We start from the raw sequence: 27,986 nt of genomic DNA, 5'->3' as shown, positions 1-27,986 counted from the left end.
CAAGTCTGAGGGCCCATTTGGCTTCAGACGGCCCATAAAGACCCTCAATATGGCCAAGGACCCTCATGACGACCTCTGATGATCCTCTCGAAGGCATCTAAAGGCCCTCACAACAACTTCTGAGGAACCCAGGACGGTCCCTGAGGGGCTGCGGGCCCTGACGACGACCTCTCTGGGCCCTCACGATGGTCTCTAAGACCCAACGCAAGCTCCAAAGGCCCACACTGCCTGGCGTCTGAGGGCCCCACGACGGCCTCTGAGGGCCTCGACGCAGGCAGGCTCCAGAGGCCATGCTGACCTCTGAGGGCCCTCTTGACGGCTTCTAGGGCCTAACGAAGGTTTCAAGGGCCAACGCTGGCCTCTGAAGAACCCTACGACGGCCTCGGAGGGCCTCAACTCAACGCAGGCAGGTGCCAGGAGACATGCTGGCCTCTGAGGGCCCCGCAGAGTTCAGATTCAGAGGATCCAACCACCTTTGTGGACCTTACGAAATACGAAGGTCTCCGAGAGCTCACGCAGGCTCCTGGAATTCGGCCACACTGATTCTCAGGCCCCATGTCGGCTTGTTGAGGCACTTTATCTGCTCTTGGTGCCCCGTCGCCAACCTCTGAGAGTCTCAATGTCGGAACTTATGGGGCCATGGGCCCTACACCGGCTTTTATGGCCCCTACATCGACTCTTGGGACTCATGACCCATGAAATGTGGGTCTAAGCGGCTTCTAGGAATCCCCATGCTGGTTCTAGTAGCCGCCAGCCGAATATTAGGGCTCACACGCGAGCTCCTGGGACCCCGTGCATACCCCAGGGGTCTACCTGCCTCTAAGACCCCACACATACTTTTGGGGCTCAAACGCTTGCCCCTGAAGGCCCCACTGACACTGAGACCCCTTTCCTCTATTCAGTCCTCCATACCAGCTCTTTAGGCTAAACATCAGCTCCTGTGGCCTCCATCCCGGCTTTGGAGGGCCTCCACATACAGGCTTTTTTGAGGTCCGATGCCGGTTTCTGAGAGCTCTCAAAAGACTTTCGAGCCTATACTGCCTTCTGAAACCTTTCAGCAAATTTCAAGGGACCGACCCTGATCGGAGGGTTCATTCAGTCTGGGGAGTCATGTAGGTCTCTGGAGGAGTCTCTATGTGGTCGGTTTCCAAGGGGCTTCTAAACACGGTCTTCTTGGAACGGTCTCGTAGGGCCCTCAATGGTCCACTGCGGATCCAGAAAAAGTGGTTTGAGACGCTGCGGGTGGTGGCTAGACTAAAAGATTAGCCGATAAAAACTAGCTGCATTTGCATCTTTATTAGTGATGTCAATTACGGAAAATCGGAATACCGATACCAAACCAAATACCTACCAACCAAAACCACGGGAAAATACCGAAACCAAACCAACTTGGGAAAATGAGGGAAATACCAACTTATTACCGATTTCTTAGCCTCTTATACATTAGTGAGGGTTAATGATACCAACAAAATACCAAACACATTACGATTGAAATACCAAATACCAAGTTGGTATCGGTTTGGTATCGGTATACCAAAAAGTTGGTATCCGATTGACATCTCTAATCTTTATGCTTTCATTATTTGAGACAGGTAGGTACACTGCAATTTCAAACCTTTTACAGAACTCGTGTGTATGGGGAGAGTTTTCCAAACTCTTCGTTTTTCATAAATCAATAAAAATCAGTAAAAAAAAACTGAAGGGGCCCAAAACTTCCAGAGGGGCCCCTTGAGAAAACTTTGCACCCCCATCCAAAATTACCTTCCGCCGCCACTGACCACGAGGGAAAATTGCTCCCTCGGGGCCATCAGCGGGCTGCAGAGCCGGCCAGCGGCACCATTTCGCTGCACCGCCGCCGGCCGCCACCGGCCACTGTTGCACGCCGGCGTACGTCCGGAGCTATTTACTGTTTATTATCGTACATCCCACTTCGCCGTAAATGTCAATCTCGCCAGGTTCGTCCATTTCGGCTGCAGCGCAGCATGGTATATTGATTTAGGTCGGGCTCAGCCGCAGCAGAGCCTGAAATCTTTAGATGTCATGCAGATTGTATCCAGGTTGAATTCCCTTAAGCCCGTGTTCTACTCTCGGTAGAGCCTGTCTAATCGCTCCGAGAAGAGTACGGCTCTTCCCCGTACAAAGTCCGACTCTTGCTCTATGCAGTTCAGCCCTTACCCCACGGAGAGTCCGCTCTTCCTAAATCCGACATAGTCCGCCGCCTTCCCCCTTGTAGTCCACCTTCACAACTACCCACCTCAGTGGAGGTTAGCTCCTATTCTCGGTTAGAGCCTGCTCCTCCTCGCTCGACCTCACTCCTGCCCGGTTAATTCCGCCCCCTTCCCTGTAGAACCCGCCACCTTCCCTGTAGAATCCGCCTCCTTCGCCTTAGGATCCGCCTCCTTGCCCCTCCCCCTCCCCCCTCCCTCCGGTAGACCCCGGCTGCTCGGCACGTCGGCACATCGATCGCGCGCGGTTCGTCGGCCGGCAGACACCGCCGCCGACGCCGTCTTGCCACGTTGCAGGAGGTGCAACAGACCGGCGCAGAGAGCGGCCATTGCAGCGCCGGCTGCAAGCTGCGCCGCAGGCCGCCCGACGGCCTAAGATAATTAGCGTAAACAAAGGAAACGCCAAGATGCAGAAAAAAACATGGTAGAAAAAGGAAATTATTCGGCTACATTCATTTGCACTGAAAATCTAGGACATGATCGTCGCAGAACAGTTCTTTATAGGCATTAATTAATCAGCGATATGTATTATACTCGTATAAGCTACGAATTTCCGGAGTCTAATTACCCGTTTTGGCATCCTCATGAATTAAATCGACCAAACGTAACTGCTGCTGGAACGTTGAAATTATGCACGACCTTGTCATGAGCTGGAAGTGTTCTGACCAAGCGAATTACGTGCACGTCTGGGGTCGGTCAGCCAGACTTGTCATGATCCACGCCGAATTTCAGTGAGATATCGGGCCGATCTGGTGGGAGCGCGCGCCAGCTGCCCGTCATGAGGACGCGCTCTGCCGGCTCTCGGCGGGTCGTGAACCCTCCATGGAGACGGTCAATACACTGCGCCGCTGGCCCGACACCCTGCCAGTGCCACCGGACAAAGGAACCGTGCAGTCTCCGCTTTTTAAGCTGGTGTCTACCGTCCAAACATCGCCTTGTTAGTGGAGTTTAAGCAAGAGTAACACCGCTAAGTGGTCTCATAAACTTCTTATACTACACTGCCACCCTAGCATCGATATATTACCGCATTAGCAGACAGATTGTCGCTATTTGTCTGGCTGAAGAAACGAAGTTAAAAAGGATTTTACAGCGAATTCTGAGCGTCCCAGTCCCCTCTTCCGGCTTCTGAAACTGAAAGCCTGTCGCGGCTCATCCCCACAACACGAGGTAGCCGGTTCACAGAATAGGGCTTCGCACGGAAGCGCAGGCTTAGAGCCGACAGAAAGTCGTCTACTGTGGAGAATGCATAGAGAATCAATGAAGTTTCGGCAACATTAACAATCAACTATGCATTGTGCAGAGCAGCAGGCCGCCCGAATAGTGGCTACTACATACTATACCAAGTCAAAGTATACCTACCGGTGTGACCTCAATCGCCAATCACCTTCGGACGGTGGTTCGACGGCCTCCCCCACCGACACTTTAGCGGCCGACGGTTAATTATTCACCTACTACGGCTGCACCGGTAGCGAATCAATAACTCGGTCGTGCCCAGGAGTGAGTAGGATGTAGGTAGGATGACCGCCTGTCAGGCTGTCACGTCAACAATGTACCGATGGCAGGCACTCAAGCATGACCGGTATCTGAGTGGGACCGATGCTTGAGGTCCTATTCAGTGAAATGAAATGAAATGCAGTGAAAAACATTTGTATATAAAATAAACATCAAACCATTAGTAAACTACAAATGCCAATATAGGCCCCTGCAGCGCTTGTCGAACAGCACTGCGGATCCGAAGGTTGGGACCTGTGAAAAACCGCCCGCCCGCCGCAAAACGCGCAAAACGCACGCCCAAAATGCCAACGCAAATGTCGCAAAAAAATAAAACGCCCGCCCGCCGCAAACCGAAAAAACGCAAAAATTCCGCAAAAAATCAAAACCAAACCGCCTGGCTCGCACGCACGCCAAACGCCAATCAAAAACGCTTCAAATCGCCCGCCCGCGCAAAACGGAAACAGCGCAAAAAAAAAATAAAAAAAACGCGCAAACGCCGCCAACCGCGAAAAAATCAACACCCCTAACGACGCAAAAAGAAAACCGCCCGCATCGTCCGCCCGCCCGCCGCCAACCGCAAAATACTGCAAAAAAACGGCCGCCCGCCGCAAACCGCAAAACACCGCAAAAAGCGGCCGTCCGCCGCAAGCCGCAAACGCAAAACACCGTCAAAAACTTAAACTACAAATGCCAGTATATGCCCCGAGGTTCCCTATCAAAAGAAGAAAGCTTTTTTGTTTACAAAATACCAAGATTCTCAAAATACCGTAGTGACATCAAGAACATAAGATCGATGATGCTTTTATATTTCAATCTCACACTTTTCTTACAAACAAACTGCTAGAGTAATTATCATTTATTATGGATTTATTGTAGTAGAGTTTATAAAAATGGATTTTTCCTAGTTTCTGGTAAAAAAAACATATTATTTCTGCTTCACAAGATACAAATTCAAGGTCATGACTGTTTACAAACATTTGTGAAGTCTGCGCCTCTCGGGGTACACCGTTCGCCGTTTTGGGGCATTTTTCTTCCATTCTTCTGTTCTCGGATAAGGTAAGCTGTCATCATAAAATGCAACAATTCTCCGAAACGAAGCTCGTTCAAAATCCATGCCTGCAACTTGCAAGATGAGTTTGCACCGTTTGCACTTCGCAACAATGTCGCTGCCTCGCTCATCGCTGCTTCATCTCGTCTCGTCACTTTTGCCACCAGGCGGGCACCAAACCAATCAACCAGCCCAGGTACCTTGCGATTTGAATTTTAATGCTTGACAGAGTTGTACTTATCTCATAGACATGAATCATATCATATATCCATGACTCACATAATTCATGAAACTGATATGTTGAGCGGGCGAACGCATAGGTAGGTAGGTATATTTGGCGAATTCAATGGTGTCTGTAACCAGAGGTGGAGATCTCGGGGGGTCGGGGGGTCAGGACTCAGGACCCCCCTGAAAACGAATTACTGCTATGCAAGTCAATGGTACTGCATCCAGCCCGCCTCCATCTGCCCGGCCTGGACCCCCCCCCCTGAAATTTTGACAGATCTTCACCCCTGTCTGTAACTGTTGACCGTAGACGTCATACCCACTTACCTGTGTCCGACTGTAGTGTATCAGATTAAAGGGACTATCCCACCTTCAAAAATGTTGTTAAAACCAGTTAAATTGTGCCCAAATTTATAGATTGGATGGCTGCAGGAACACGGTTCTGGCATTTATTTTTCATTAAACATCTTAGGCTTCCCATATTCCAAACGCACTTTCAAATATGTGACGTCACAGCCCAAAATTACCTACCTCCTTCCCCAGGCCACATTACTGTCATAAAGCTGATTCTTTTTACTCTGTAGGCACCACAACAAAGTTCAGACCAAGTTTTAAGCGATTTTTCAACGAACAAACCCATTTAAATCAGAATGACTAAACGAGGTGACGTCACACTAACGGTCGCTCCATGTTGAAGATAGGGCCTTGTACAAGGCCCATTTTCAAATGAAGGGAACGAATTTCTTCAACATCAAGAGGCCGCGGGGGTTGCAACCTAGATAGATAGTGGTTTCTGAACCTCGCCGCAAACTTGGCTATCTCAACTCAAACCCCATGTTAAAGGTGGGATAGTCCCGTGGGATAGTGGGTGGAGCTTTTCCAGGGAAGTTGGTGGGGAAAAAAGTTGTCAAGCCTACAACGTCTGATTGTTAGTTAGATAAAATACAACAATGAATCGATTCTTTTCATTACAGAGATAATATTTTGCATTACACAGATATTTCAAAGCTCCTCAACGCGAAGACGATTGGTCTGCTAGGCAACAAAACCCTACAAATCAGCTTGAGTTGGTGGGGCAAAACGCTTATTGGTGGGACAAAATGGCAAGTTGGTGGGGGAGCCGCCCCTAAAAATAAATGCCAACTGAATAACTAAGCTCCGCCCCCTAGATTAGGATATAGAAGTTTTGGGCTGGTTGTTATTTTATCACCTTTGACTGGTTGGAAACTTTGAGGATGACATTAGCTTCGACCGATTACAGTTAACAATGCATGTACTATTGGTCTCAAGATAAGGGCCCAGCCTGGGCCCGCCAGGCGACCTGTAGTTTTGATGCGGTGAATAGCCTTACTTACCCTCGCCACAGCTCGGGCCGAGTGCACCCCTCCTCCCATCCAGCGCCAACCCCACTCGAGGTGTGGCGAGGGTGAGGGTATTCACCGCATCCGAACTACAGGTCGCCTGGGCCCTTATCTTGAGACCACTAGTAACCAACGCCACGACAAAACAAGCCGATTAAGTCATTTAGTTAACCATGAAAAGCACTGTTGCCCGCTGGGTACAACACATTAGAAATTAGAATGATAGGTATGCATGTTCAGGTAGCGTAGCATATGTATTTTATGTTCGAACTGTTGTAAATGCTCTACCTTCCGGTAGCCTCACATCATTTATCAATCACGCTAATGTGATAGAACAGGTGACCGACCAAGTTGAAAGAACGCATACCCCCCAGCTTCAAATGAATTGGATCAAGTACAACCAGCCGAAGAAGTTGGACAGACGCAGGGTGGAGCACGCCCCCGCCCGGCCGTCAGTGCAGGCCTGCCCGGCGCCCCGGCCCGGCGGGTCCGGCGGCTCCAGGAGGACGGCTACCTGGAACCGCAACCCAGACGTGTTTAGACTGCAGCTCGCGCGTCGAATGGCACACCCTGTGCCGCGCGGCGAGCAGCACCACCAGAGCCGTCGGCAGCCGGAGGCGGAGACCCCGGTGGCGAGGAGGCCGCCGACCGCCGGCCGGCTGTTCGCCTCCACGCCCAAGTCGCCGGCTGAGGGGCAGACAGCCGGCGGCAGCAACTGGCCGGAGCGGTCGCCGCCGCACCCGGCCACCGCCAGCGAGTCCTCCCTGGATACCACCGGCCGCAGCCTGCTCTTCCCAGATACATTTCCCGGGGCCACCGGTCCGACCCCGGCCCCGGCCGAGTTCCACCAGCTGTATGGAGACGGGACGGAAGAGCTCGCACAGCAGTCCCACATCATCGAGGACCAGCAGCACCAGCACCAACAGCATCAACACCAACATCCTTCGATAGATAGGCAGCGGCGCCGTCCTCACTCGGGCCATGAACACGAGCGCCAACAGTGTCTCAGCCCCGAGCGTACCACAAGAGCACGACTACCGCTAGGACGACGTGCTGAAGCGGTCCAAGAGCACGAGCGCCAGCAGCTGCTCAGCCCTGACCGAGCCGCTAGAGCACGGCTCCCTCGTGAGCGGTGCGCTGAGCCTGACCAGGAGTACGGGCGTCATCAGCTGCTTAGTTCAGACCCTGCTACTGGAGCACGGCTCCCTCAAAAGCGGCACCCCGTGCCGGACAAACAGCAGTGTCTAAGTCCAGACCGAGTTTCTGGGGCTCGACTTCTTCAGGAGCGGAGCACAGAGCCGGAGTGGAAAAGTAGTACTAGCGAGAGCCGCCGCCCGCCGTCACGCGGTGACGATGGACTCTGTGACGAGCGACAGGAGTGCCTACCCAGTACACCGCCCGGCGCGCGCTGGCCGCCTCAAGAGGAAGACATCCCTACTGTGATCCGGCCAAGACCGACCGACGGTCCGGCGGCGCCCTCAGAGCCAGCGCCCGGCCCGGGGCGGAGACTGGAAGATATAATAGAGGAGCTCCTGTACGTGCCGACCAACACCCACTGCACCATCGAGCGGGAGATGTCCGACCCGCTCTACTGGCGGGCCGTGTTCCCCCGGCGACGGGCCGGGCTGTTCTCACCAACTGGCGTGGAGCAACAAACAGAGCCTGACGCACACAGTGCCGGGCCTATTGCAGCTGTGCAGCGTGCCGACGTCGTCTGTGCTGAGGCTACTGAGCGGCCGGCGCCTGTCGAATCTCCCCCGCGGCCGCCGCCTGTGGAATCTCCTCGGCGGCCGGCGCCTGCCGTACCCGTCCCCGGCCCGGACGGCGACGTTAGGCCGTGCGTGCCGAGCTGGCCGGCCGCAGAAAAGGCTGCCTCTCCGTCCAGGGGTCGGACAGACCGTCCCGGTCGACAGGTATTCGACGACCAGTGGCGTCTGATCGCGGACGGTCGGCTCCGGCGCCGGACAGACGGCCGCCCGATGGAGCCGCCGGCCACTCCGCGCCGACTGGTGGTGGAACTGGCCGACGCCGGCGTGCAGACCGACTCACCACGCCCGGTCTGTGTGCAGACCAGCTCGGTCTCAGTGCAAACCAGCCCGGCCGCAGGCGCACCGTGACGAGCCGCTGCACGGAGCCAGCGGCTGATGGGGTGCGTCGCCGGTCGTCCGAGGACGCCCACGCCACTCTAGCTAAGCTCCTCTCCAGGCTATCGACACTCAGCCCTCTGTCAGTCCTTTGTAGACACATCGCGGCTCACGGCTCTCCATTCACGTTCGGTCAGCTGGCCATCAGCTTGTTTTCGCAGCCGGCTGAGGCACGCCGGAAGCTGAGTGATTGATTATACACATCCCCGTGCAGGGCCACGGCGCAGCGGCTGCTCTCCCTCCCTTCCCCTTCAGGACATCTGCAGAGCACGTGAGGACGGGAGTGACGTCGGCCACTCGTGGAATGGCGGAATGAGGGCGGGGTCGCAATATTTTGTTATGTGTATATTTAATACTTGTCATCGTTGTGTTAGAGGTGTGCAAAGAAACTCTCTTTGTACTTAGAATTAGAATTAGAATTAGAAAAGAATACGTTATTCGTGCGGAAAGTAACAATGTTCATGTTTCGTTTCAGCTGCTCAATCGTTATGTGAGCGTGTGTGAACTCAGTTGTGCTCTTCCACTGTCGCACCGTCCCGTGTGTGCGGCAGGTGCGATGTCTGGCGGCGGCGCGATGCCCAGTGGCGGCGGTGCGGCCGGGGACGCTCCCCAGCTGGACCGAGTGGTGGCCGACCTGGAGGTGGCCGCCCGCCAGCTGGACGCCGCTCTGGACGAGGTGGCCCAGCTGAAGGCGCGTGCCGCCTCCGTGGCGCTCCAGCTGACGGCCCAGTTTGACCCGGAGCTGACCGTGCGACTGGAGCGGCTAGAGGCCGAGCGGAGCCGAGCAGAGGCCGCCGTCGGTCAGCCGGCCGCCGGGCAGTGACGCCGAGAACGGCGATACAGACCTGTCCTACCGAGCCGGCTGTCAGTGTCCAATGTGAGTAGACTGAATTATGTGTTCAGTGGAGTCCGTTAGCTCGTTGTGGTTCTGTTGTTTCCCGGGCTCCGTGTTGTGTTGTCTCGTGCCTCTATAAATGATGCACATTCGCACTGTGTCGTCTGACAGATCCCACTCACCGCTGTCACATTGGCCGGGCTAACGGCCCCGGGACACGGCAGCCGGCTAGGCGTCACGCGCCGCTCGCCGCCCTCTCACGCACCGGCCAATCATCGACCAGGCCCGACACGCACCCGGCAGTACGGTGGGAGGGGAGCGGGTGCGACCACAGACCACAATAGGAAGGACCAGCCGCGCCCGTACCGGCTGCGGCCATCGCCGAGACGCCGGCGGCGCCGTCCTGCAGAGGGTGTATTCGTGGCACGTTCCGATGTGCGGCCGCTGCTACGGCGGTTACTACTGAGCGGGCGCCGACGGCCGTTACCATCTGTTGCTGTCGCCGGCGACGGGCGCCGCACGGAGAGGGTGGGGTGCGGCCCGGCTCCCGGCGGCGGGAGACGGCCGCGCGACGACAGATGGTGGAGCACGCACCCGGCCGCCCCCGCCGGAACCGGAGCGGCGCGGGATTGAACAAGGGAGCTCTGGTATTAGCTACGGCTCTGTGGAGTGAGCGGAGGCCGGAAGTGCGAAATATAGGAAGGTAATATGATCCGCATTTAACAAGATCTCTTGGAAAAAAAATGTTGGTTTTGGAACTCCAAACGATACGGCCAAGCAGCTAATGTTCTTTCTTCAATGCACATTCGTTCATTCATCATTCGTGTCCGTTGTAATTCCCCAAATTGCAGCAGGGGGAGGTTGCAAGCAACATTGCATTGCTTCTCACCATGCAATAAACATGGTCCTTCTGCAATGGATCATGTTTATCTGCAATGGATCATGTTTATCCGCAATGGAACATGTTTATCTGCAATGGATCATGCGTATCTCTCTGCAATGGATCATGTTTATATATCTGCAATGGATCATGGTGTTCACATGGTCACTATGCTTGGCTACCAGAGGAATCCCAGTTGCATTTCCGTCCGCAGGATGGAACTGGGGAGTGGTGCGGTGAGGACAGGACGGTCAGTGTGGTGACCGCCGGGTCAGTAGGGGAGGAAGTAGGACGGAGCGGACAGTGGGGTCACCGACCGATCCCCGCTCATCAGTCCCATCCGGTGGTCGCCAGCGGCCGTGACGCCCCTCCGTGTCGGTGAGCTCACTAATGCGGGGGTGGTGGTGTAGGCACAAGTTTTGGCCGCGTGACCAATGTAAGCCTTTGAACCTCAAACGGAACGACTGCGTGTCCTTGTGACTCACTCAGGGTCTGAATGGCACGCCACTCTGGTTTTTCACAAGTGCCTGAATCCTGCACGTAAAATGGCCATACTGGCCAGATTTGAAGCAGTTCTTCAATTGCACTTCAGGTATTGTAATTCTGCAAAGCTCTGATCGATTAGAGAAGCAAGCTTATTTGACCACTCTTCAGTCCGCTCAATTTTACAGTTGCCGACACGAGGCGAATCGATGCAGCCCCTCAGCTACATATTTCGCGAGAAGGAGTATTTGCAGAACTGCTGGAAGGAGCGGACTGTTTCTGAGCACAGCATCCCTTGCCAAACTCGGAAACTTTATGTTCCCGTCACGTAGGCTGACTAGGTTATGAATCGTTACTACGCCATGGCCTGGTCATTTATCTCGCACATGACGTACGGCGACGTAAAGCCGAATTCGGTTGAAACGATGTAACGCGTACAAACTGCATTTCAGCTCTCCAGCGAATTTTCGTTGAAAGTCTAAAACATGACTGATATTTGATGGCACTGAGCATCGGGTCGAACCCTAATGTGCCGTCGATAGCAGTGCTGAGGACGGGTGAGTTATACACATGTGGCATTATTTGTCGATGCAAAGGGCAGCCCAAGTGATAAACCAAAGCCGAGAATAGAATCCGTTTTAATTGTCCCGTGGGATCGCAGCGGCTTTAATCTAATGAAACCACAGCTAGAGAAATGGCAAATCACGGGTCTCATGGGCTTTAGAGTAACTCACTGAGCCACTGCGACCAGCCTAGGAGACTGCTGGACCCTGTGATACACCGGTCTGACAATTCCCAGGGGGCCAGCCGCGACAGACCTCGCCTTTCAGCGGGCCTGTCGCTCGCCGGCAGTCCCGGTGATCCGTGCCAGCAGCCACCCCTCCCCACCGCGCCGGTGGCTGCCCCAAACTGTTGCGGAAGTGGCACGTTATACACACGGGTTGGTAGCAGTGGCCTGCTGGCTGCTACTGAGTAAGGTAGCTGCAGTGTTAAAAGCGAGCTGGGCCGCCCCGACCACCCACACACTACCCAACCCGCTAGCGGCGGCACAGTTTGTTTGGAATGGACTGGAGAGCGGTCGTAAAGGGGTGAAACAACCCGCCGAGGCCACACGCGCAGCTCAGATTGTGACGGAGCAGATACATCGGTATTCAGTAGCTGCAAGCCTACAGTGGAGCTCACTGGAGATACAATGGCAATCCGCAGCTCGGCGGCGGCTGAATGAGGCTAGATGAACAACAGCCATTTATCAACACGACAATGACCGAGGCTAACCAGCCACTGCCGGTACACAAACGGCCGTGCAGCGCAGCCAGTCCAGCGCGGCAGCCAGGCTGGGTCTCAGATGCGCCGCAGCACGGCCAACAACTGTCCGTTAAAGCGAACTTACTTGCCGGACCCGTTGGTATCCACGTTGAGGCGGGCCACCACGCTGCCGCCCCCCTCCAGCATCGGCGTGACGGCGCGGTTGGAGAGGCAGAGCGCCGGCTCGGCGGGCGGCCGCTGCTCGGTGTCATGGCCCCCGCCCGTGTCACCGGCCACGGCCAGCGCCGCGTCCACGCCGTCCACAAAGTCCGCCTCACTGTCTATCGAGTCCACCGTGGCCAGCGGCACACTGGCCGAGTCCATGGCTGCTGGCCGCGCGCGCGCCCGTGCCCCGCCAGCGGCCGACTGGCGCGCGGAACGCCCACCACAACAAAGGAGCGCCAGCGGCCGGCGCGCCGGCTCCACTATCGACCGGCGCCCGGCACGCGCAGCCTTTCCAGCCGGATCGGCGGCGCGGCGCACCGTCGGCGCCTGCGAATCGATACAGTGAGCACTGAGCACTGCGCGGCGCGCGGCGGCCGCCCGGCTGGCCCGGCGTTCGTTCGCTCACCGCTGCGTGCCGCCAGCAGCGCCGCCAATAAACACTGCTCCCGCGCCGGCCGAGAGGACCCGCCGAGCGGCGCAGTCGGTCCCAAAGGGTCTGCAGGGACCCGCCAGTTGGAGCCGGGCGGCGCGCAGGTCCCCGGCAGCCTCATTTCACTGGGCAATTTCCCAGAGTTAATGATCGGCGCTGGCGGCGGCCTGCTACCGGCCGGTAATGACATCGGCTGCACCCGGTGATTTTACGGCAGACCAGACAGCCGCCTACTTCATGAGACGGAACTGCAGATCGAGACCGATTTAGATGGTTCTCCGGATGTATGCCGATGAGCAAGTATTAATGTTGATTGTTGAAGGAAAAATACTTTTCGCATAAGGACCTGTTGGTGATGATAATTATGACGCCCTAAAATACCAAGTGAATTTTAGGACTTTTATGCACTCTGCAAAGTCTGTATTATTCATCACTAGCGTGCTGCTTAAAAACGGCTCCTTTGCATGCTACGATTATATAAGGATATAATAATGGTAAAATAGAAGTTTGAGCCATACGCACTATAACCGTAAAGTTTCACGGGTGGCGGACGGTCGACTGCAGAGCCGAGGAAGGCCGTTTGGCGTGCTGCGGCCGTACCATCGATCGAAGGCAGCTCGGCGCGACCCGCCACCAGCGGCTGCCGTGCGTCCGGTCGGCCTCAGTATTGTAACTCAGCCGACCACGCTGGCGTCGACAGGCAGTCTGGCCAATTGACTCGGACAGTTGGACGCCCCCGCCCCGCTCCCGATTGCAGGGGGGCGCCCGACGCGCTCCCAACAATGACCGCCCTCAATCTCGGCTGACGGGGCGGCATCGCTTCAGTTCGCGGACCGGTGGCAGGGAGAAGGGTATCTTGATGTGTGGTTTTCATAGCAGCGTCGAACCTTCTTTATCGGACACACTGACACTCACCTACAGAAATAAAATTTGCCGACTTTTTATAGGTCAATAGTTTTCACTTTTCAGAATTACATGAATTATTCCGGACCCTGAATATAATTTTAGCCCGACATTTGGGGCGGGGAGAGAGAGAGAGAGAGAGAGAGAGAGAGAGAGAGAGAGAGAGAGAGAGAGAGAGAGAGAGAGAGAGAGAGAGAGAGAGAGAGAGAGAGAGAGAGAGAGAGAGAGAGAGAGAGAGAGAGAGAGAGAGAGAGAGAGAGAGAGAGAGAGAGAGAGAGAGAGAGAGAGAGAGAGAGAGAGAGAGAGAGAGAGAGAGAGAGAGAGAGAGAGAGAGAGAGAGAGAGAGAGAGAGAGAGAGAGAGAGAGAGAGAGAGAGAGAGAGAGAGAGAGAGAGAGAGAGAGAGAGAGAGAGAGAGAGAGAGAGAGAGAGAGAGAGAGAGAGAGAGAGAGAGAGAGAGAGAGAGAGAGAGAGAGAGAGAGAGAGAGAGAGAGAGAGAGAGAGAGAGAGAGAGAGAGAGAGAGAGAGAGAGAGAGAGAGAGAGAGAGAGAGAGAGAGAGAGAGAGAGAGAGAGAGAGAGAGAGAGAGAGAGAGAGAGAGAGAGAGAGAGAGAGAGAGAGAGAGAGAGAGAGAGAGAGAGAGAGAGAGAGAGAGAGAGAGAGAGAGAGAGAGAGAGAGAGAGAGAGAGAGAGAGAGAGAGAGAGAGAGAGAGAGAGAGAGAGAGAGAGAGAGAGAGAGAGAGAGAGAGAGAGAGAGAGAGAGAGAGAGAGAGAGAGAGAGAGAGAGAGAGAGAGAGAGAGAGAGAGAGAGAGAGAGAGAGAGAGAGAGAGAGAGAGAGAGAGAGAGAGAGAGAGAGAGAGAGAGAGAGAGAGAGAGAGAGAGAGAGAGAGAGAGAGAGAGAGAGAGAGAGAGAGAGAGAGAGAGAGAGAGAGAGATCCTTACGATGGGGTGAGTGGCGGCGCAGGACGTTCCACTGGACTGGACACACAGCGATCCGGTGTCACCTGCAACAGACGCAGAATAAAAAATCACCTCCTTTTCCAGGTCTGACCAACACAACTGTGGAAAACCCATTCCTAGATTCCTTCGAGGCATAGCAAGTGAATCTTTTTCCACTTCTGGCTATTGTCGATAACAAACAGAATCGGTAAACGTGCGAAAACGGATGGTTCATTTTCAGTGTCGTCTAATTCTAGGCTCAATATAGTTTTATCTCCCAAAATAACCCCAAAACGTTTAAAGCATTTCTAATGCAACTAGTGACTAGTCGCCAACTACATATAACTAGATTTAACAAGTCGCCCAAGATTACTAGTTTAAAGTTTGCAATGCATTTATTAACCCTCGCCCTGGCAGGGGGGGGGGTCGATGCGACCCCTCCTAAGGTTTTTCGAAGATAGCGTAAAAACGGCGGCGCGCAGCGCCGCCAAATTTGGCACAGCCTATGAGGCAAACTTTTTACATATGACCTGAAAATTTCAGGTCCGGGTGACCTTGGGTCAGGTCACCAGGTCAGAAAAACCGGTACAAGGTCATGGTCAAATTTCAATTTTCTTTTTGCACCTGTCCAACTCACAGTTTTCGACTGATTTCCTTCAAACTTTCAGGATGTGCTAAGTTCACCGAGTTGTATAACATATAGTTCGGGTTTTTTGAGGTCACTGACCTGAGGTCAGTTAGAGGTCATTACGTCGTAATGTTAAGCCTATGGGAAAATACTAAATTCCGAAAATACTGGAGATATCTACTTCTTTCTATCACTTTTGTGCTTTGAATCAATAGTAATTAACAGCAGGTCACTTGGTGCTTCGTTGTTTGGTGTACTTATCCATGGGTCAGGTCAAATGAGGTCAACTGAGGTCAAATGACGTTTTTGCCAATAACTTGGCACATAATGACGCTAGAGCTTAAAAAATGGTATCATTGTGTTCCTGGTGATCAGCCGAATCGAATGATATGCGATATGATGTAATTTGGTTAATTTGAACTTAATGTATAATTTTAAGTTTACTTAAGATTTAAGAAAAAACTTTAAGTACACTTAAGCAAGCTAAAAAGTATATCATTCGATGCGCCTTGACGTGCTGAGTTCACTGGTGCTTTTCTTTTTGCTTTATCTTAATTAGATCAAAAGTTATAAGCGAAAATCTTTTGACCTGTTTTTAGCGAAATTTTTACATTTATACCCCCCCCCCAAAACCCCCCTAAATATTGACCTAGAGCAACCAAATTTGCACAGGGGCGAGAACTCCAGGGGGGCCACCTACCTACCAAATTTGGTGTTTCTAGGTGCCATAGGAGCCAATCGCGAGGGGGGGGGGTCGCATCGACCCCCCTGGCCCCTGCCAGGCCGTGTTATGAAAAATTCCCTGCCAGGGCGAGGGTTAATATTATAGTTTTGCTGCAGATATAGATCTGAGTATCTTCTCGAATCATTAGGACCTCATTGTTTCGCCATTCACATGACATCATCACACAAAATGTGGCAGTGTGTTAACTAAACCACAAAAGCAAGGGATATGCAGCAGGACTTCATCCTCCATATCCATGTCATAACTTATTCCTGAATGGGCGTTAAGGTCGGGAAAATGTTTCTAGCGGGTAGCGAACATTGAGGCCTCAGACCATCCGACCTGCGCGCCGCCTACCGGCCAGACATTGTGACCAATAGTTAGAGGCGGTGGCCGCCAGGTGGCTGACGAGTTGGCCCAGACCTTCGTTGTTCGTAACGTTTAGGAGACCGCCGCCTGTGCTGGCACCGCGTCCGCCCTAGCTCAGCAGCTGACCGCCCGGGGACCGGGATGACGCTGCTCAGGTCGGGCTGGGTCCGCGTGGCCGCGAGCCAGAGCCGGTCCCTGTCCCACGGCCGCGCCCAGCCTCCACCGCCCACCAGCCGCGGCACGTGTTTACACAGAATTGTTATTTTTGGTGGGCTTATCGATACATCATAGGGTCTCCTGATTCAACTCGTACCAACATAAACGGCCAAAGGGCGAGTAAATCAAACAAACGAAGACCTAGGATTCACAACCAGGTACGCTACTTTGTTAAAATGTAATGAGCAGTCCCGGATATGCAAGACGATGCACTGTACCTAACTAATTGAATTTATTAATCCACGCATCCACGCACTCATCTTGGCTATCATTTTTAGACGGAGCGAAAGTAGTCATTCATTCGTCTAAAGTCTTGCCGTTTTACGAGTATACGGACCCTGCGTTTACTTGCATTCCTAGTCAAGGGTGATTGGGAGGCGATCACCGTATTATCGCCATCTGAACTCATGAGTCATGAGGTCAAGCTGTTTCCTGCGTCTCGCGCTCAATGGCAGTTGGACCACCATGGATTTCCTGTCTAAGACGGAGCGACCCGAGTCAGCTCCTGCTAACCCCGCTATCGAGGCGCCGGAGTATCAGATGATCTGATCATCTGTCAGATTTTAGTGCGTCTCGCCACCGAAGAGGCTGGCTTCTGTCAGCGATTGTCGCCGGTTCCATTATGTTGAAATATCTATCACCAATAACCCTGAGATTCCCGAGATCATCAATATCGCTGACATAAGGGAATGAAACCACCAGACAAGGCGTCGATAAAGCCGAGGGTTTTATCGTCTTACCTTTATGATTGACACTGGCGTCTCTCCCAGCTCGACAGTCTCGGTAGTGGTGTCTTCCATCTCGGCCTTGGGTGACGAGTTGAGTAGCTTATCCTTCATTTCCTGCAGGTACGGGTACCTCGGCATCGTCCGGTAGTAGACCGCCTGCGCTGGCCGAGAGGGGGTCGTCACTCGTCAGTCACTGAACGACACTGTCGGCAGCTAGTGACACTGGCCTTCAGTCGTTGTCATCGTTGTCATCGGCACAGTCAGTCATAGCTATCGGTGTTTTCACCCACCCGCACCAATTACTCACAGAGTCACTGACAGTCAGTCAGCAGCTTCCCACTGGCGATGCAGCAGGAGCATGGGATCATGGTCTCCTCGGAAGATAGATATATCGGTTATTTATATAGGGGTCGAGAGGAGGGCACTGCTTCGCTACCCTTTCCCGAAATTGAGCTCGAGATGCACGGAAAAGGACAAATCGTGCACAATTTAAAATCGCACGCAAAAACCACGAAAATCATACCAACTTTAAGATATAACAACAAAAAAAAAAAACAAAAAAAAACGGTGACCTCTGCGGTCAAATCAGCGACTCAATGGTCAAACTACACATTTTGATAACACTTCGGCAAAATGACCGTAGACGTCACGTCTGTCGTGGTCAATCATATTCTGTTATATTTTTTGTTTGGGAAAGATGAACAGCCACAGGTCATAGTCGGTCATAGTCGGTAACGTCAAGGCAGGTCAAGTTGCACATCATTCGACTTAAATGGCTTCAGGTGGCCTTTCCGATTCGCACGAGCTATTGACGACAAATTCCAATGACCTCAAATGACCTCAGTGGCGTAATGTATGTAGATACGCAATTACGCAATATCAGTTTCCATATTTTATCGGCGAGTTTTAATGTAGAGTCACGTCAGATTGGTCTGACCTCAGGTGACCTGAACACAAATATGAGGTAGGAACAAGGGCGCGGGAACTAACTACTTTCAGACTGGAGGGCACACCATGATAGAGATCAACCTAGGGTACCCCCAAATCTAGTTTTCTCGACGGTTTTAGGCCACTTATTTTTCATCCCTTGGCTTTTTCAACAGAAAAAAGAAAACGTTTGCAAAAAAAGTAGTCGGGTATTCTGTCTCAAAAGTTGTGGAGGCATCGCCCACACGGCCCTAGAGTTGGGGGAGGGGGAAAGCTGCCCTAACTGCCCCCCACCCCTCCCTTCCGGTTCCCGGGCCTATGGATAGGAATGTTGTTAAGACATAGGAATTTACTTTTCGAGATTAACTTCCAGCAACAGATTCCCTTGTAGTGAGAAAGTTACTCAGTCGCGACCTTTTTGAACCGTGCAGAGGTTTACCTGAGGTCATAGATTCATATGTCAGTGGCCTGACCTAAAATACGGTCCGTGCCAAAAGATGCGGGTTAATCAAAGGTCAGCTATGTGAAAATGGATACACATTGCACACTCCAACATCAGCTGGTCCCAGTTTCGGCGGCAGCTCCCCTCCCCTCCTTATCCCCCGGCTGGGGCCGCCAGTGCAGTTGCCGGTCTTCACTGACCGTTAGCAGTCACCGACGACAGTTACAGAAGACGGCAGTCGCCAGCCATCGATCACAGACAACAGCGAACACGGAGCTGACAGCCAATGAGCACCGACGATATTAGTCGTGGTGTCAATGATCATCAACCATTGGCAACATCCATAGCTGGGCTTGCCATGTTCACAAGTGCGTTATCGACCTTGACTTTCTGGTAACGGTGATACGTCACTGATACCGGCGACACTGCCTTCGGAAAGAAAGATATACGGTACCTACTGATGTCTCGTGACCTATCCAGCTTTGCTGTGCTCTCAGCTCCTCTGCCGTTCACAGGTTCACTGTACCCATCCCATGTGTGCGCTCTGAGGAGCGTATTGATTGTTGGGCATAATGACGATACTTACTTGCATATTGTTAGGCCTATATGCAACATTGTGCAAGTCTCGCTGAAAATAGTACGGACGTATAAATAAACATTTATTTATTTATATAAACGTAAACGTTTACTTATACGTCCGTGGAAAATAGTAACCGGTGGACACTGTCACACTGGCACATGGTAGATGGCAAGTTTGAATGAATTATTGACTTAATAACGCTTGAGTGAAAAATGTTTTTATCGGCAGTGACTATATAGGCACAACGCTTTAATTAATGAAATTGGCTTTATCGGTATCGTGTTTCTCTCGTTGAGATGCGGACAATAAATTATAATTTGGCTTAAAAAGGTTCACCAAAAAATTTGAGCCAAACTTAACTATCGCCGGACCTATCGGTTTTCTATATATTCCACACCTCATCCGAATGTACAAAACGGTTGGTGGAGTGAACTTCCCCTCACCGTTTCGCCCCTAAGTGAGCTCGAGCATCGCGGAAAACAACAGCGTTGCGAAACAGCGACTGGTATAAGTATCAGATTTTCAGGTCTCAGGTCAAACGGTGACCTTTGAGGTCATGTCAAGTCCCCCAAGGTAGGGACTCTGTTTTTGGCGAATAACTTCGCTAAACATGGTTGCAGAGCCACGATAGCATGACACCGTTGCCTTCGTCATGATCAGACGCATCCAATAATATACTTTTTTTTAGTATAGGTCAGCTTAGTATGTCGACCACAGGCCAAGATTAGCTCACAGTCTGTTGGGTCCCGAAGCTATTAACAGGAGGTTGTATCGCATAAAAAATCGATTCCGTGGGGCTCCTTGAGTCCATTGGTGGTTTCCCAACTCGCTGGTTCAGTTTGATCGAGATCGGCGAAATGCTCCGATAACTTTAGTGAAAAATAAAGTATCGGACCTTGCAAGGTGTGCAGGAAAGCACCATTCTCTGTGCTTATGGTAGCCTGCAGCTATCTGCGATTTATTTCGGCGCCAAAATAAAAGCTTCCATAATTCGCACCTTGACTTACCCCTCGCACTTACAGGAGTTCGGATGGACCCCTCCTCTGTTTTACGCAAAGAACGCGCGTAAAAAGTGACTCGATCGCAACGAAAACTCCAGCACCTCGAGTTTATCACTTGCATACATCCCCTAAAAATTTAATGATCCTAAGCCCGATGACCTTTGACCTGTCACCTATTCCTCGAGACCATGTAGAATTCGCGATTCGGCGTATGTTAGCGCACATTATTCATGCGTTTCCACACTTCTTTGTGACTATAGGTACACTTGCCAAGCCAACATGCGAAATTATGGTTGTCCCATGCACTACGGTGGGCGTCAAGGTCACTTGAAGGTCAGGTCAATGTCATTGACCCTTGGTGACCTTTCGAATTTAACCACGTTTTAGGGAAGTTTTCGTAGCCGGTTTCGAATAAAGCAACCGTTCGAACAATTGAGAAGTATATTTTGGTGCCTATGAAACATGGTGCGAAGCTGCCAGTGGTGGTCGACACCTACTATATGTAGATAGTCGTCGGTACGCCTACTGATTGACCTGACCTGACTTGGCCTGACCCGACCTGACCTGACCCGACCTGACCCAAATGCATGAATACATGAAGACGTTGAGAAGTTGCGTCATTTTAGGACCGTGCATAGTTTCACTTATGCCAGCATAGGTCAGTAGGTAACCTGATCTGACCTGACCTGAAAATGCGGTTGCCGGTTGGTGTCACGAGACCTGGGTCGTATCACTGGTCAGGTAGGTATGTAAACTCTCAACTCTCGATGGCGAGCATGCTCCGAGCAATCGACGGAAAAATCGTCTGAGGGGGGGGGGGCACCTGCCCCCTTACGGCCGGCGAAGGTTCAGAATCAGGTCAAGGTCAATGTTACCTGACCTGTATGAGAAAATGGGTAGGTACCTATGTCAGGCGATCGGTATTGATGAACTGAACATATAACTAGTGTTTTCATTCTCCTGAAATGCGTTGTCAAAAATACTGTTGAAAACTGCTGAACTGCTAATGATTATTTATGGCCTAGGATGACCTGATGGTTATAAAAGGGGTCACAAGTACAATTTTCCAACTCAATATTCACCAGGTGACTGAATTGAAACATGAAGTTAACCTGACATCAAGGTGTCGAAATAATCGAATATATCTGAGATGATATACGTTTACGCCACGGTTTAGGTTTAGGCAATGCATTCGATGACCATTCAACCCAATCGATCGCTAAGATGCAAAGCAATCGGTAAATTGGTAAATTGAGGTGCAAAGGTCGAGCATTTACTTAATGCTTGAGATGAGGTCACTATAGACGTGGCCTACATCCTGGTTGCCTGAATTTGAGTCGCTTGAGTCAGAAACTTTCACATAAGCGGAAACACGCATCACGGTCGACGCCGTTTTTGTGCGTAGGTAATGCGTGGATATTTGTGAAAGCCTTTAGGGGCATTAATCCGCTCCCGTTCGGCGTTAATCGCTCGCCTCCAACTCTTTACCGTCCACGTTGTCTCTATCGCGAAGCTACGAGTACCTATAGGTACCCGTGGCTGTATCGTCAGCCGTTTGGTCAGTCGTAGCGTTGCAGAAGCTGTGTAAGCAAACAAAAGACCAGGGGTCGAGCACTATTCCGGGTAAAACGACTGCAGTCACTCGACAGGCTCGAACCGTATTCCAGGCAGAATCAAATAGCCATTAGGTATGGCAGAGGCTGCACGTTTTGATTTATAATTTAAACAAAGTGAATCGCACATTTACAAACACAGGGCAAGCCATGGCGACAAGCGACACATTCGGAATAGGATATAATCATTCTAAGTCCACTGCTTACACCCTACCAACTTACATTGTCCTCCTCATTCTCAGCTTCGACGTCGGCCGAGTTCACGGGCTCCATCGTTCTCCCAGTTCACGAACCGTCGCCATCGTGCAATAGAGACCAACTCTACAGCAATCACACTCTAGGCACGTCCACTGACCACCGGCTCGATCCCCGGACCCAGCGGCCTATGGCGCCGGGCGCCCACTGTCCGCCAGTCGGCCGCTGGCGGTCCGCCGTCGTCGATCGGCCAGACCCCGGTCCCGCGCCAGCCGCCGCCGCCGCCGCCGCGCAGAAGCGTTACCATGACAACATCTGAAGGTCGTCGCGAGCTCGGAGGGGAGCGGGAACTGGGGTTCAGACCGGCTCAGGGGACGACAATGGTCGGTGGACGACCGACACAAAATGGCACCATTTGCAATGACATTTTGGCATACCCCAAATGCCGATTTGAAAGTTTTTACTGTCTATTTTGCGTCAGTTTCCGACCGGGGCATGGTAGTTGACCGAAAAGATAATTTCGATTTTCGTGCAAATGAAATTGCAGGCTGCAGCATCCGGGTTAAAAAAGCATATAACCCCATCTGTATATCCATGCAATCTAATTGAGTCAAATTCGCCACCTCAAAATCTCTACCACACAAGTGTTTTACTGCGCATATATATTGTCATCGACTTTTTCGGTGAAATATTTTAAACAGCTAAGCCATGCCTCAGCGCGCATCCATCGCCCCTGCACGGTCAGCTGCAGCCCAAAGATGCTGAGCCAGCTATGACAACACTCGAGTCGAACAGTCCTCGACTCTGAACCTGACATCTACGGCCGGGTGAAGTCCAGACTGCTCGTATCACGGGCGCCTAACAATAGCGGCCCTGTCTCGCTGAGGAGTCGAATTTAACCCCATCCATCGCTGCTGACGTAAAACAATCCTGGACATGGCATCACTTCCGACGAGCATTTCGTAATTCGAGACGGTTGAAGTGGAACAACGGTTGAGTTAAATGTTTATTTTCCTGGTTGGCCCGCTCGTTTGGGCGGCCGGCTCAACTCAGTTCGATGGACCGGCGGAGTCGGAGACGGCACGGTATCGGCCTCCGTCAACAAGGTTTGGCGCAATAATTCCAAATCGAACCCCAGTTATCTTCCGTTAACATCTAGCACTGCAGTAGCAAAAACTTCGGGCTGCATTTCTTGAATTTCGAGAGTATCTATGTAGTTGCTAAACAGCAAAAAGACCGATAAGTTTATCGGCTCGCCTGTCCATATATGTAGCAAACGACTTTCTAAATACTGCCACGACACTATCATATGACGGAGCCGTTTAAAACTCCACTTACGAAGCAAATAGGACACATAAGTTGAGAAAAATTGCGGTGCTTTATTCGAGGCTTATTTTGTGAAGAATGACGTTTAAACTCAATGCATTCGACCCAAATGTTTTAACGGAAAAGTGAACAGAAACTCAAAAGTTTTAAAGCCAGTTTATAAGCGCCTTTTTTGCTTTCATATATGATATTCTAGCGCAAAGTTAACGTGACGATTAAAACCAATGACCTCAATCATACCTATCATTTTTTTTAATTGATGCGAGCTTTTTCAATAGGCATCCCGTCCTGGCCTTCCATAGATCCCAACTGGTTAAAGGCCAGCGCGTGTCACCGATCGTCACGCACGTCACACACTCAACATCTCTCGACCGACGGTCCCGTCGCCACCGACGACACCCTCCCCTCCCCCGCACACACTGTCGGCTCGACAGTCCGCCATTCGGCGCACCCCGGGAGCCGACACATTCGGTCTGTTTGTGCGTGTTTGTAGGTCACGTAAAGCACAGCACACAGCCCGAGGCCATGAGTGCCTGTTAGACACGCCTGCGGCGGCTCCACCCGGCCAGGTGGAGGCAGCCGTCGAGCTGGCGACGAGGCTCAGCCGGCGCGGAGCAGCGGCCGGCTGAGCCCTGCACGGTGCCGAGTGACGGACTGTCAGCGGTAGCACCGTCTGTCAGCGGACTAGCCATAATCTGCGCGATGTTTTGTGTCAGTTATGTGTTCAGAGCGAACTATTTTTGATGATGTTACCGATTGATATCGCACGCTGAACATTTATATTTACGTTGTTTTTTTTTCAGGGGAGGGGGGGGGGGCGCTTATGAGCCAGCAGCCCAAGACAACTTGACCATTCATGCCCCCATATATGTCCAACTGCTATTTAATAACGACGCCCGACGGCATGCGAGCAGACAGTGCAATCTGTCGCCCCATACACCTGTAAACCAGCCTGCCCTGCGTCGGTTCGTCTGGCCAAGATTCGTCTGGTCGTCGGGCCATTATCCCTCGCATGAGGCAGCGCTGGCGGCGTGCACTCGTCTGGAGCCCGGGATTTGATCCGTAGCTCCTCCGGCCCCGTGAACCCGATGCGGCCACTTGGTACAGACTGTGTGACCGCTGACGCCCAGGTATGTGGCGGTAAACGTTATGGGACCCTCGGAAACCGATATGACGTCGACGTGGGCACTTTGCCCGGATTGGTATGCCACCCGCATGTTACATGCTATATGCGCACGGAAGTAGAAAACGGGTGGAGGAGGAACTGCATGGATAATCATTTATGCGGGGGAATAAAGTTTCTCTAAGGGTCGATCGTGCTATTTTCAGGTGAATTAGAATGCTAGCAACGCTTCATCAGCTCTACGACTCAGCAACTATATCTAATCGGAATTTTAGGTACATAAATGCAGCTATACCGAAGGCGAGTGAATATTTCCTAGGGCTCAACCTTATTCTTCGAACGTATAGGTACTAAGCGAAGTGCTCACTCAGGCCGTCGATCGAAACCAGGAAGCCCAAAACAGCCACCAGTAGCCATTATCTAGCCGTATTTGTGAATTTAATTACCCCGATGCCCCTAGTAAACTTCTGATATGACGTAAATCACGTTCGGGAGCCGAGGCTCCGACAGCTACTGGCTTAGGCACGAGGTAGCGTCCAATTGAACCGCGGGGCATAATGCGCTATGCCAATCATGCGAATCCTGAACTGATTAGTTAGGTCTATGTAATTGTATACAACGCATCAACATTCAACAGGGCTTGTTAGTGCGCAGGGATCATCGGCTGGGAGCAGGTTTTAAATCAGTCAGGCCGTCGCGACCGTCAGAGGGCTGCGGCATTGTTGGTCATTGTCTAGTCACCGTCTGCTCTCGGCAAAACGTAAAAAAAGCATAGTGTCGCTGTCACCCACAGTCGGCCACTGTCGTTTACCTACTTTGCTGCTGTCGGTCATTATCAGTTGGTCTCCGTTATTTCGCAATTGTCGGTCTCAACTCTCAAGGTCACTGATGCACTCACTCTTGGTCGCTGTCGATCGCGGATGTCGCAGGCCGTCCAATGTCGCATGGCCATGTCGGCCACGTCTGTCCTGTCTAGCTATCAATTGCCAATGGCTAAGCTTACCACGGTGACTATAAATAAGCTATAAGGAAGCTTACGCTTCCTTTTATCTGTAGCCCGCAGGTAATCAACTTCCCATCCAAACCAATGATCGTTTCTGCCGGCTCGTTCGGCGTTCCATCAACATCGAGCCTTTGCATCACGTACCGCACTGTGTTCCTTCTATCCAATATACACATCTCAGCCACGCCCCCTGCATGACGCCGGTCACACCAGGCGACCTCCGATGGGCGGACACAGAAGTGCAGGGTGACAGCGCGGTCGAGAAGATACAGCCCCGCCGACTGGGCGAGTTTATTCAGCGCCGCATCGACTGCTCAACATCCGGCCGAGACGGGCGCCACACCGGGGCACCGCGCCAGCCCCGCTACACGGCAGACAGCCAGACGGACCATGCAGGCGCCTGGGGCAACCGGGCCGGATAACTGACAGCCACACTAATACACGTGCTGACGAGTGTATGGCTGCCAGGTCGGCAACAGGTGAGTCACTGAGGCGGTGTTAGCGAGAAACACGGTAGTTCAAACACAACTCGGATTGTCAGTGGGCGTAACAGCGAGGAATCAGAAGCAGATGGGATAGGTAGAAAGGCCAGGTTAACCGGGCGGAAAGGTGGGGTCCTTGGAAAGCACACATGCCCTTCAGGCAAACTGCTGTTTGAACTCACCGGCAGTTTGCCATCGCGCCAGTCGTGCCACCACTGGTCGACCACTCGGCGCCGCTCCTCCCTGTCAGGAGTCTCGAGGAGTCGCACTCTCACCCTCAGCGGCGGCGACACTCGCGCACCGTTCCTCTCCGCCGGCTCCGAGTGACCGGGCGCCTCCTCAACGACCAACCCTGGCTCCTCGGCGACAAAATGCACCGCTTTACTCATGTTCCGGCGGCGGCCGAGTCCACATGTCGCCGCTCGCTGCAGTTCGGACGGACGGCGGAGTGGCACGGGGTTCAGACACCTGCGGCAACACCTGACCGCTGCCGCACTCCGACTCTGTCAACACAGTGAGTCAGAGTCAACTCACAGAGAACGGATGGCGAGCGGCTCACAGCTGCGTGGCGAATAGAGTGTGTGGGGGTGACTGTCGACCGTCAACAGCGCGGCTAGATGTTTATGATCCGCCACAATCATGAAACGGTTGCATTTAACCTCCACCGGACCGTTTACTTTGGAGAGTGAACGTTTACTCAGCGCAGAGCAAAACAAGACTGAAGGCTCTATGTTTTAGTCAGAAAAGTAGCAACTAGCAATAGCTGGAATTTAATTGTTAAACGTTTTATTCATATAGCATAATGTGCGTAACACTCGACGACGTCGTGGTATCACTATCACATGTCAGTATATACATAATGCATACGATGTCTAGAGCAAACATCGATCGTTTTCAGCAGTACGCCTTATCCATGGGTTGGCTCAGCAACCCTCATGTGTTCACCTATCTCACCGGCACTACCTATAAGCTGTGCTTATGTGTCCCAGGATCTCAGAAATCGGTCGAACTTTTGTTTCTTTGCAGCCCTGCTCACCTTGTCTCATTTGCCGTGTTCACCTGTCTTGTCAGCCGTGCTCCCATGCCTCAGCTATCACGGTCATGAGCGACTAACCCAAGTCACACTGCTCACCTGACTGATTCGCTAGCCACTCTCATTGGCATCGCATGACGTTCTTACCTGTCACAGCCGTTCTAATCTGTACCAATACTGCCTTGCTCACACGTCTTATAACTTGCAAGCCATGCCGATACATATTATATACGTTCAGCAGTCGTTCCCAGATCGATCTCAGCTATCCCGCTCACCTGTTTCAGAATCCCCGCTCACCCGGCTCACCAGCGGTGCTCACCTGGCTCAGCGGCCGGGTCGGTCTCGTCGGCTGCGGCGCGGCCGTGCGCCCACCACTGGCTCTCGGGTCCGCCGCTGTTCCGTCCGCGCCCTGCTCCGGCTCCGGCTCCGCCGACGGGACGTGGCCGACCGCCCAGCCGGACCGGCTCCGGCTAATTTTGACCTGATATTAAACTTGGCGCGGGCACCGCCACGGCACCAACAGCGCCGGTCGGCACGCGGAACCACCGGCAGATGACGGCACTACAGGCACCCTCAGCTCCGTCCGGCCCGGTCATGGCTTCGGGAGCGGAGCAGAAACTGGCTGCTCACCAGTCACTTTGGGTGCTGTCATATTACCTACCCGTGTTTTTATCCTCAGGACCACCCCATGTTATCATCTTTTTAAAAGTGCATTTTCTCTCTTCCGGGTCAACGAATGTCAGGTCACACCACCCCAGCCTAACCGGGTTATGGCCTGTGACCTAATTCAAAACATGGCCGTATAAGAGGTTCCAAACAAAAGGAGCTCACCCTTACCCTATAAGGTAGGCCTATCGTGCAGTTGGATGTCCATTCGGCCGGAAGACGCCATGCTCAGCCGTAAGGTGACCAAACAGCCGAATCCGACGGTGGGCGAATCGGCCCGATGTTTCTCGATCCGCTTGCATGTTTGCTTCCTACGAGCAACGACCGGGGATGTGTCTAAATTGTAAATCAGTGGTCTAATTGGATCAAAACACTAGTGTCGCGTGTAGGTCAGGTAGGGTCTGGGGTCATTCTCTGAAAATGATTGTATCATGCAAAACCACGGACCGATAGAACCTGTCTTTTGTCTAAGTTATAGGTATATCCAATTCAAAG

General features: G+C 52.4%; 2 protein-coding genes across 16 annotated transcripts in view; one reads left to right on the top strand and one right to left on the bottom strand.

The window, feature by feature from the left end:
* LOC122386060 (proton channel OtopLc-like) overlaps positions 1 to 27,770 on the bottom strand; it is a 42,892-nt gene extending 15,122 nt beyond the window's left edge. For 3 of the 11 annotated variants that reach the window (XM_043374844.1, XM_043374888.1, XM_043374852.1), the window contains exons 1-4: positions 27,145 to 27,273; positions 25,975 to 26,295; positions 17,113 to 17,256; positions 14,439 to 14,500 (exon numbers count right to left, since the gene is read on the bottom strand). In XM_043374844.1, coding sequence (XP_043230779.1) covers positions 14,439 to 14,500; positions 17,113 to 17,256; positions 25,975 to 26,181 — 413 coding nt within the window. In that variant the 5' untranslated portion in view covers positions 26,182 to 26,295; positions 27,145 to 27,273. Of the gene's footprint in view, positions 1 to 12,085; positions 12,600 to 14,438; positions 14,501 to 17,112; positions 17,257 to 21,885; positions 22,124 to 25,974; positions 26,296 to 27,144 lie in introns of those variants that run through there. The other 8 variants (XM_043374880.1, XM_043374924.1, XM_043374907.1 and 5 more) reach the window with 7 other exon arrangements.
* LOC122386102 (actin cytoskeleton-regulatory complex protein pan1-like) lies at positions 4,498 to 9,487 on the top strand. 5 transcript variants are annotated; one of them, XM_043374958.1, is made up of 2 exons: positions 4,498 to 4,775; positions 9,049 to 9,487. In XM_043374958.1, exon 2 carries the CDS (start codon positions 9,054 to 9,056, stop codon positions 9,318 to 9,320), a length of 267 nt encoding a protein of 88 aa, XP_043230893.1. In that variant the 5' UTR covers positions 4,498 to 4,775; positions 9,049 to 9,053; the 3' UTR covers positions 9,321 to 9,487. The 5 variants fall into 5 exon arrangements, with proteins under 5 accessions (XP_043230893.1, XP_043230904.1, XP_043230884.1 ...); XM_043374969.1 differs by having other exon boundaries at positions 4,699 to 4,775; positions 8,973 to 9,487; XM_043374949.1 differs by lacking the exon at positions 4,498 to 4,775 and adding an exon at positions 4,869 to 4,912 and having other exon boundaries at positions 6,728 to 9,487.
* Positions 27,771 to 27,986: the final 216 nt, after the last annotated feature.

The sequence above is a fragment of the Amphibalanus amphitrite genome, unplaced genomic scaffold, assembly GCF_019059575.1.
Source record: "Amphibalanus amphitrite isolate SeventyFive unplaced genomic scaffold, NRLGWU_Aamphi_draft 000015F_arrow, whole genome shotgun sequence".
NCBI lineage: Eukaryota > Metazoa > Arthropoda > Thecostraca > Balanomorpha > Balanidae > Amphibalanus > Amphibalanus amphitrite.
This window is presented reverse-complemented; position numbering and strand designations above follow the sequence as displayed.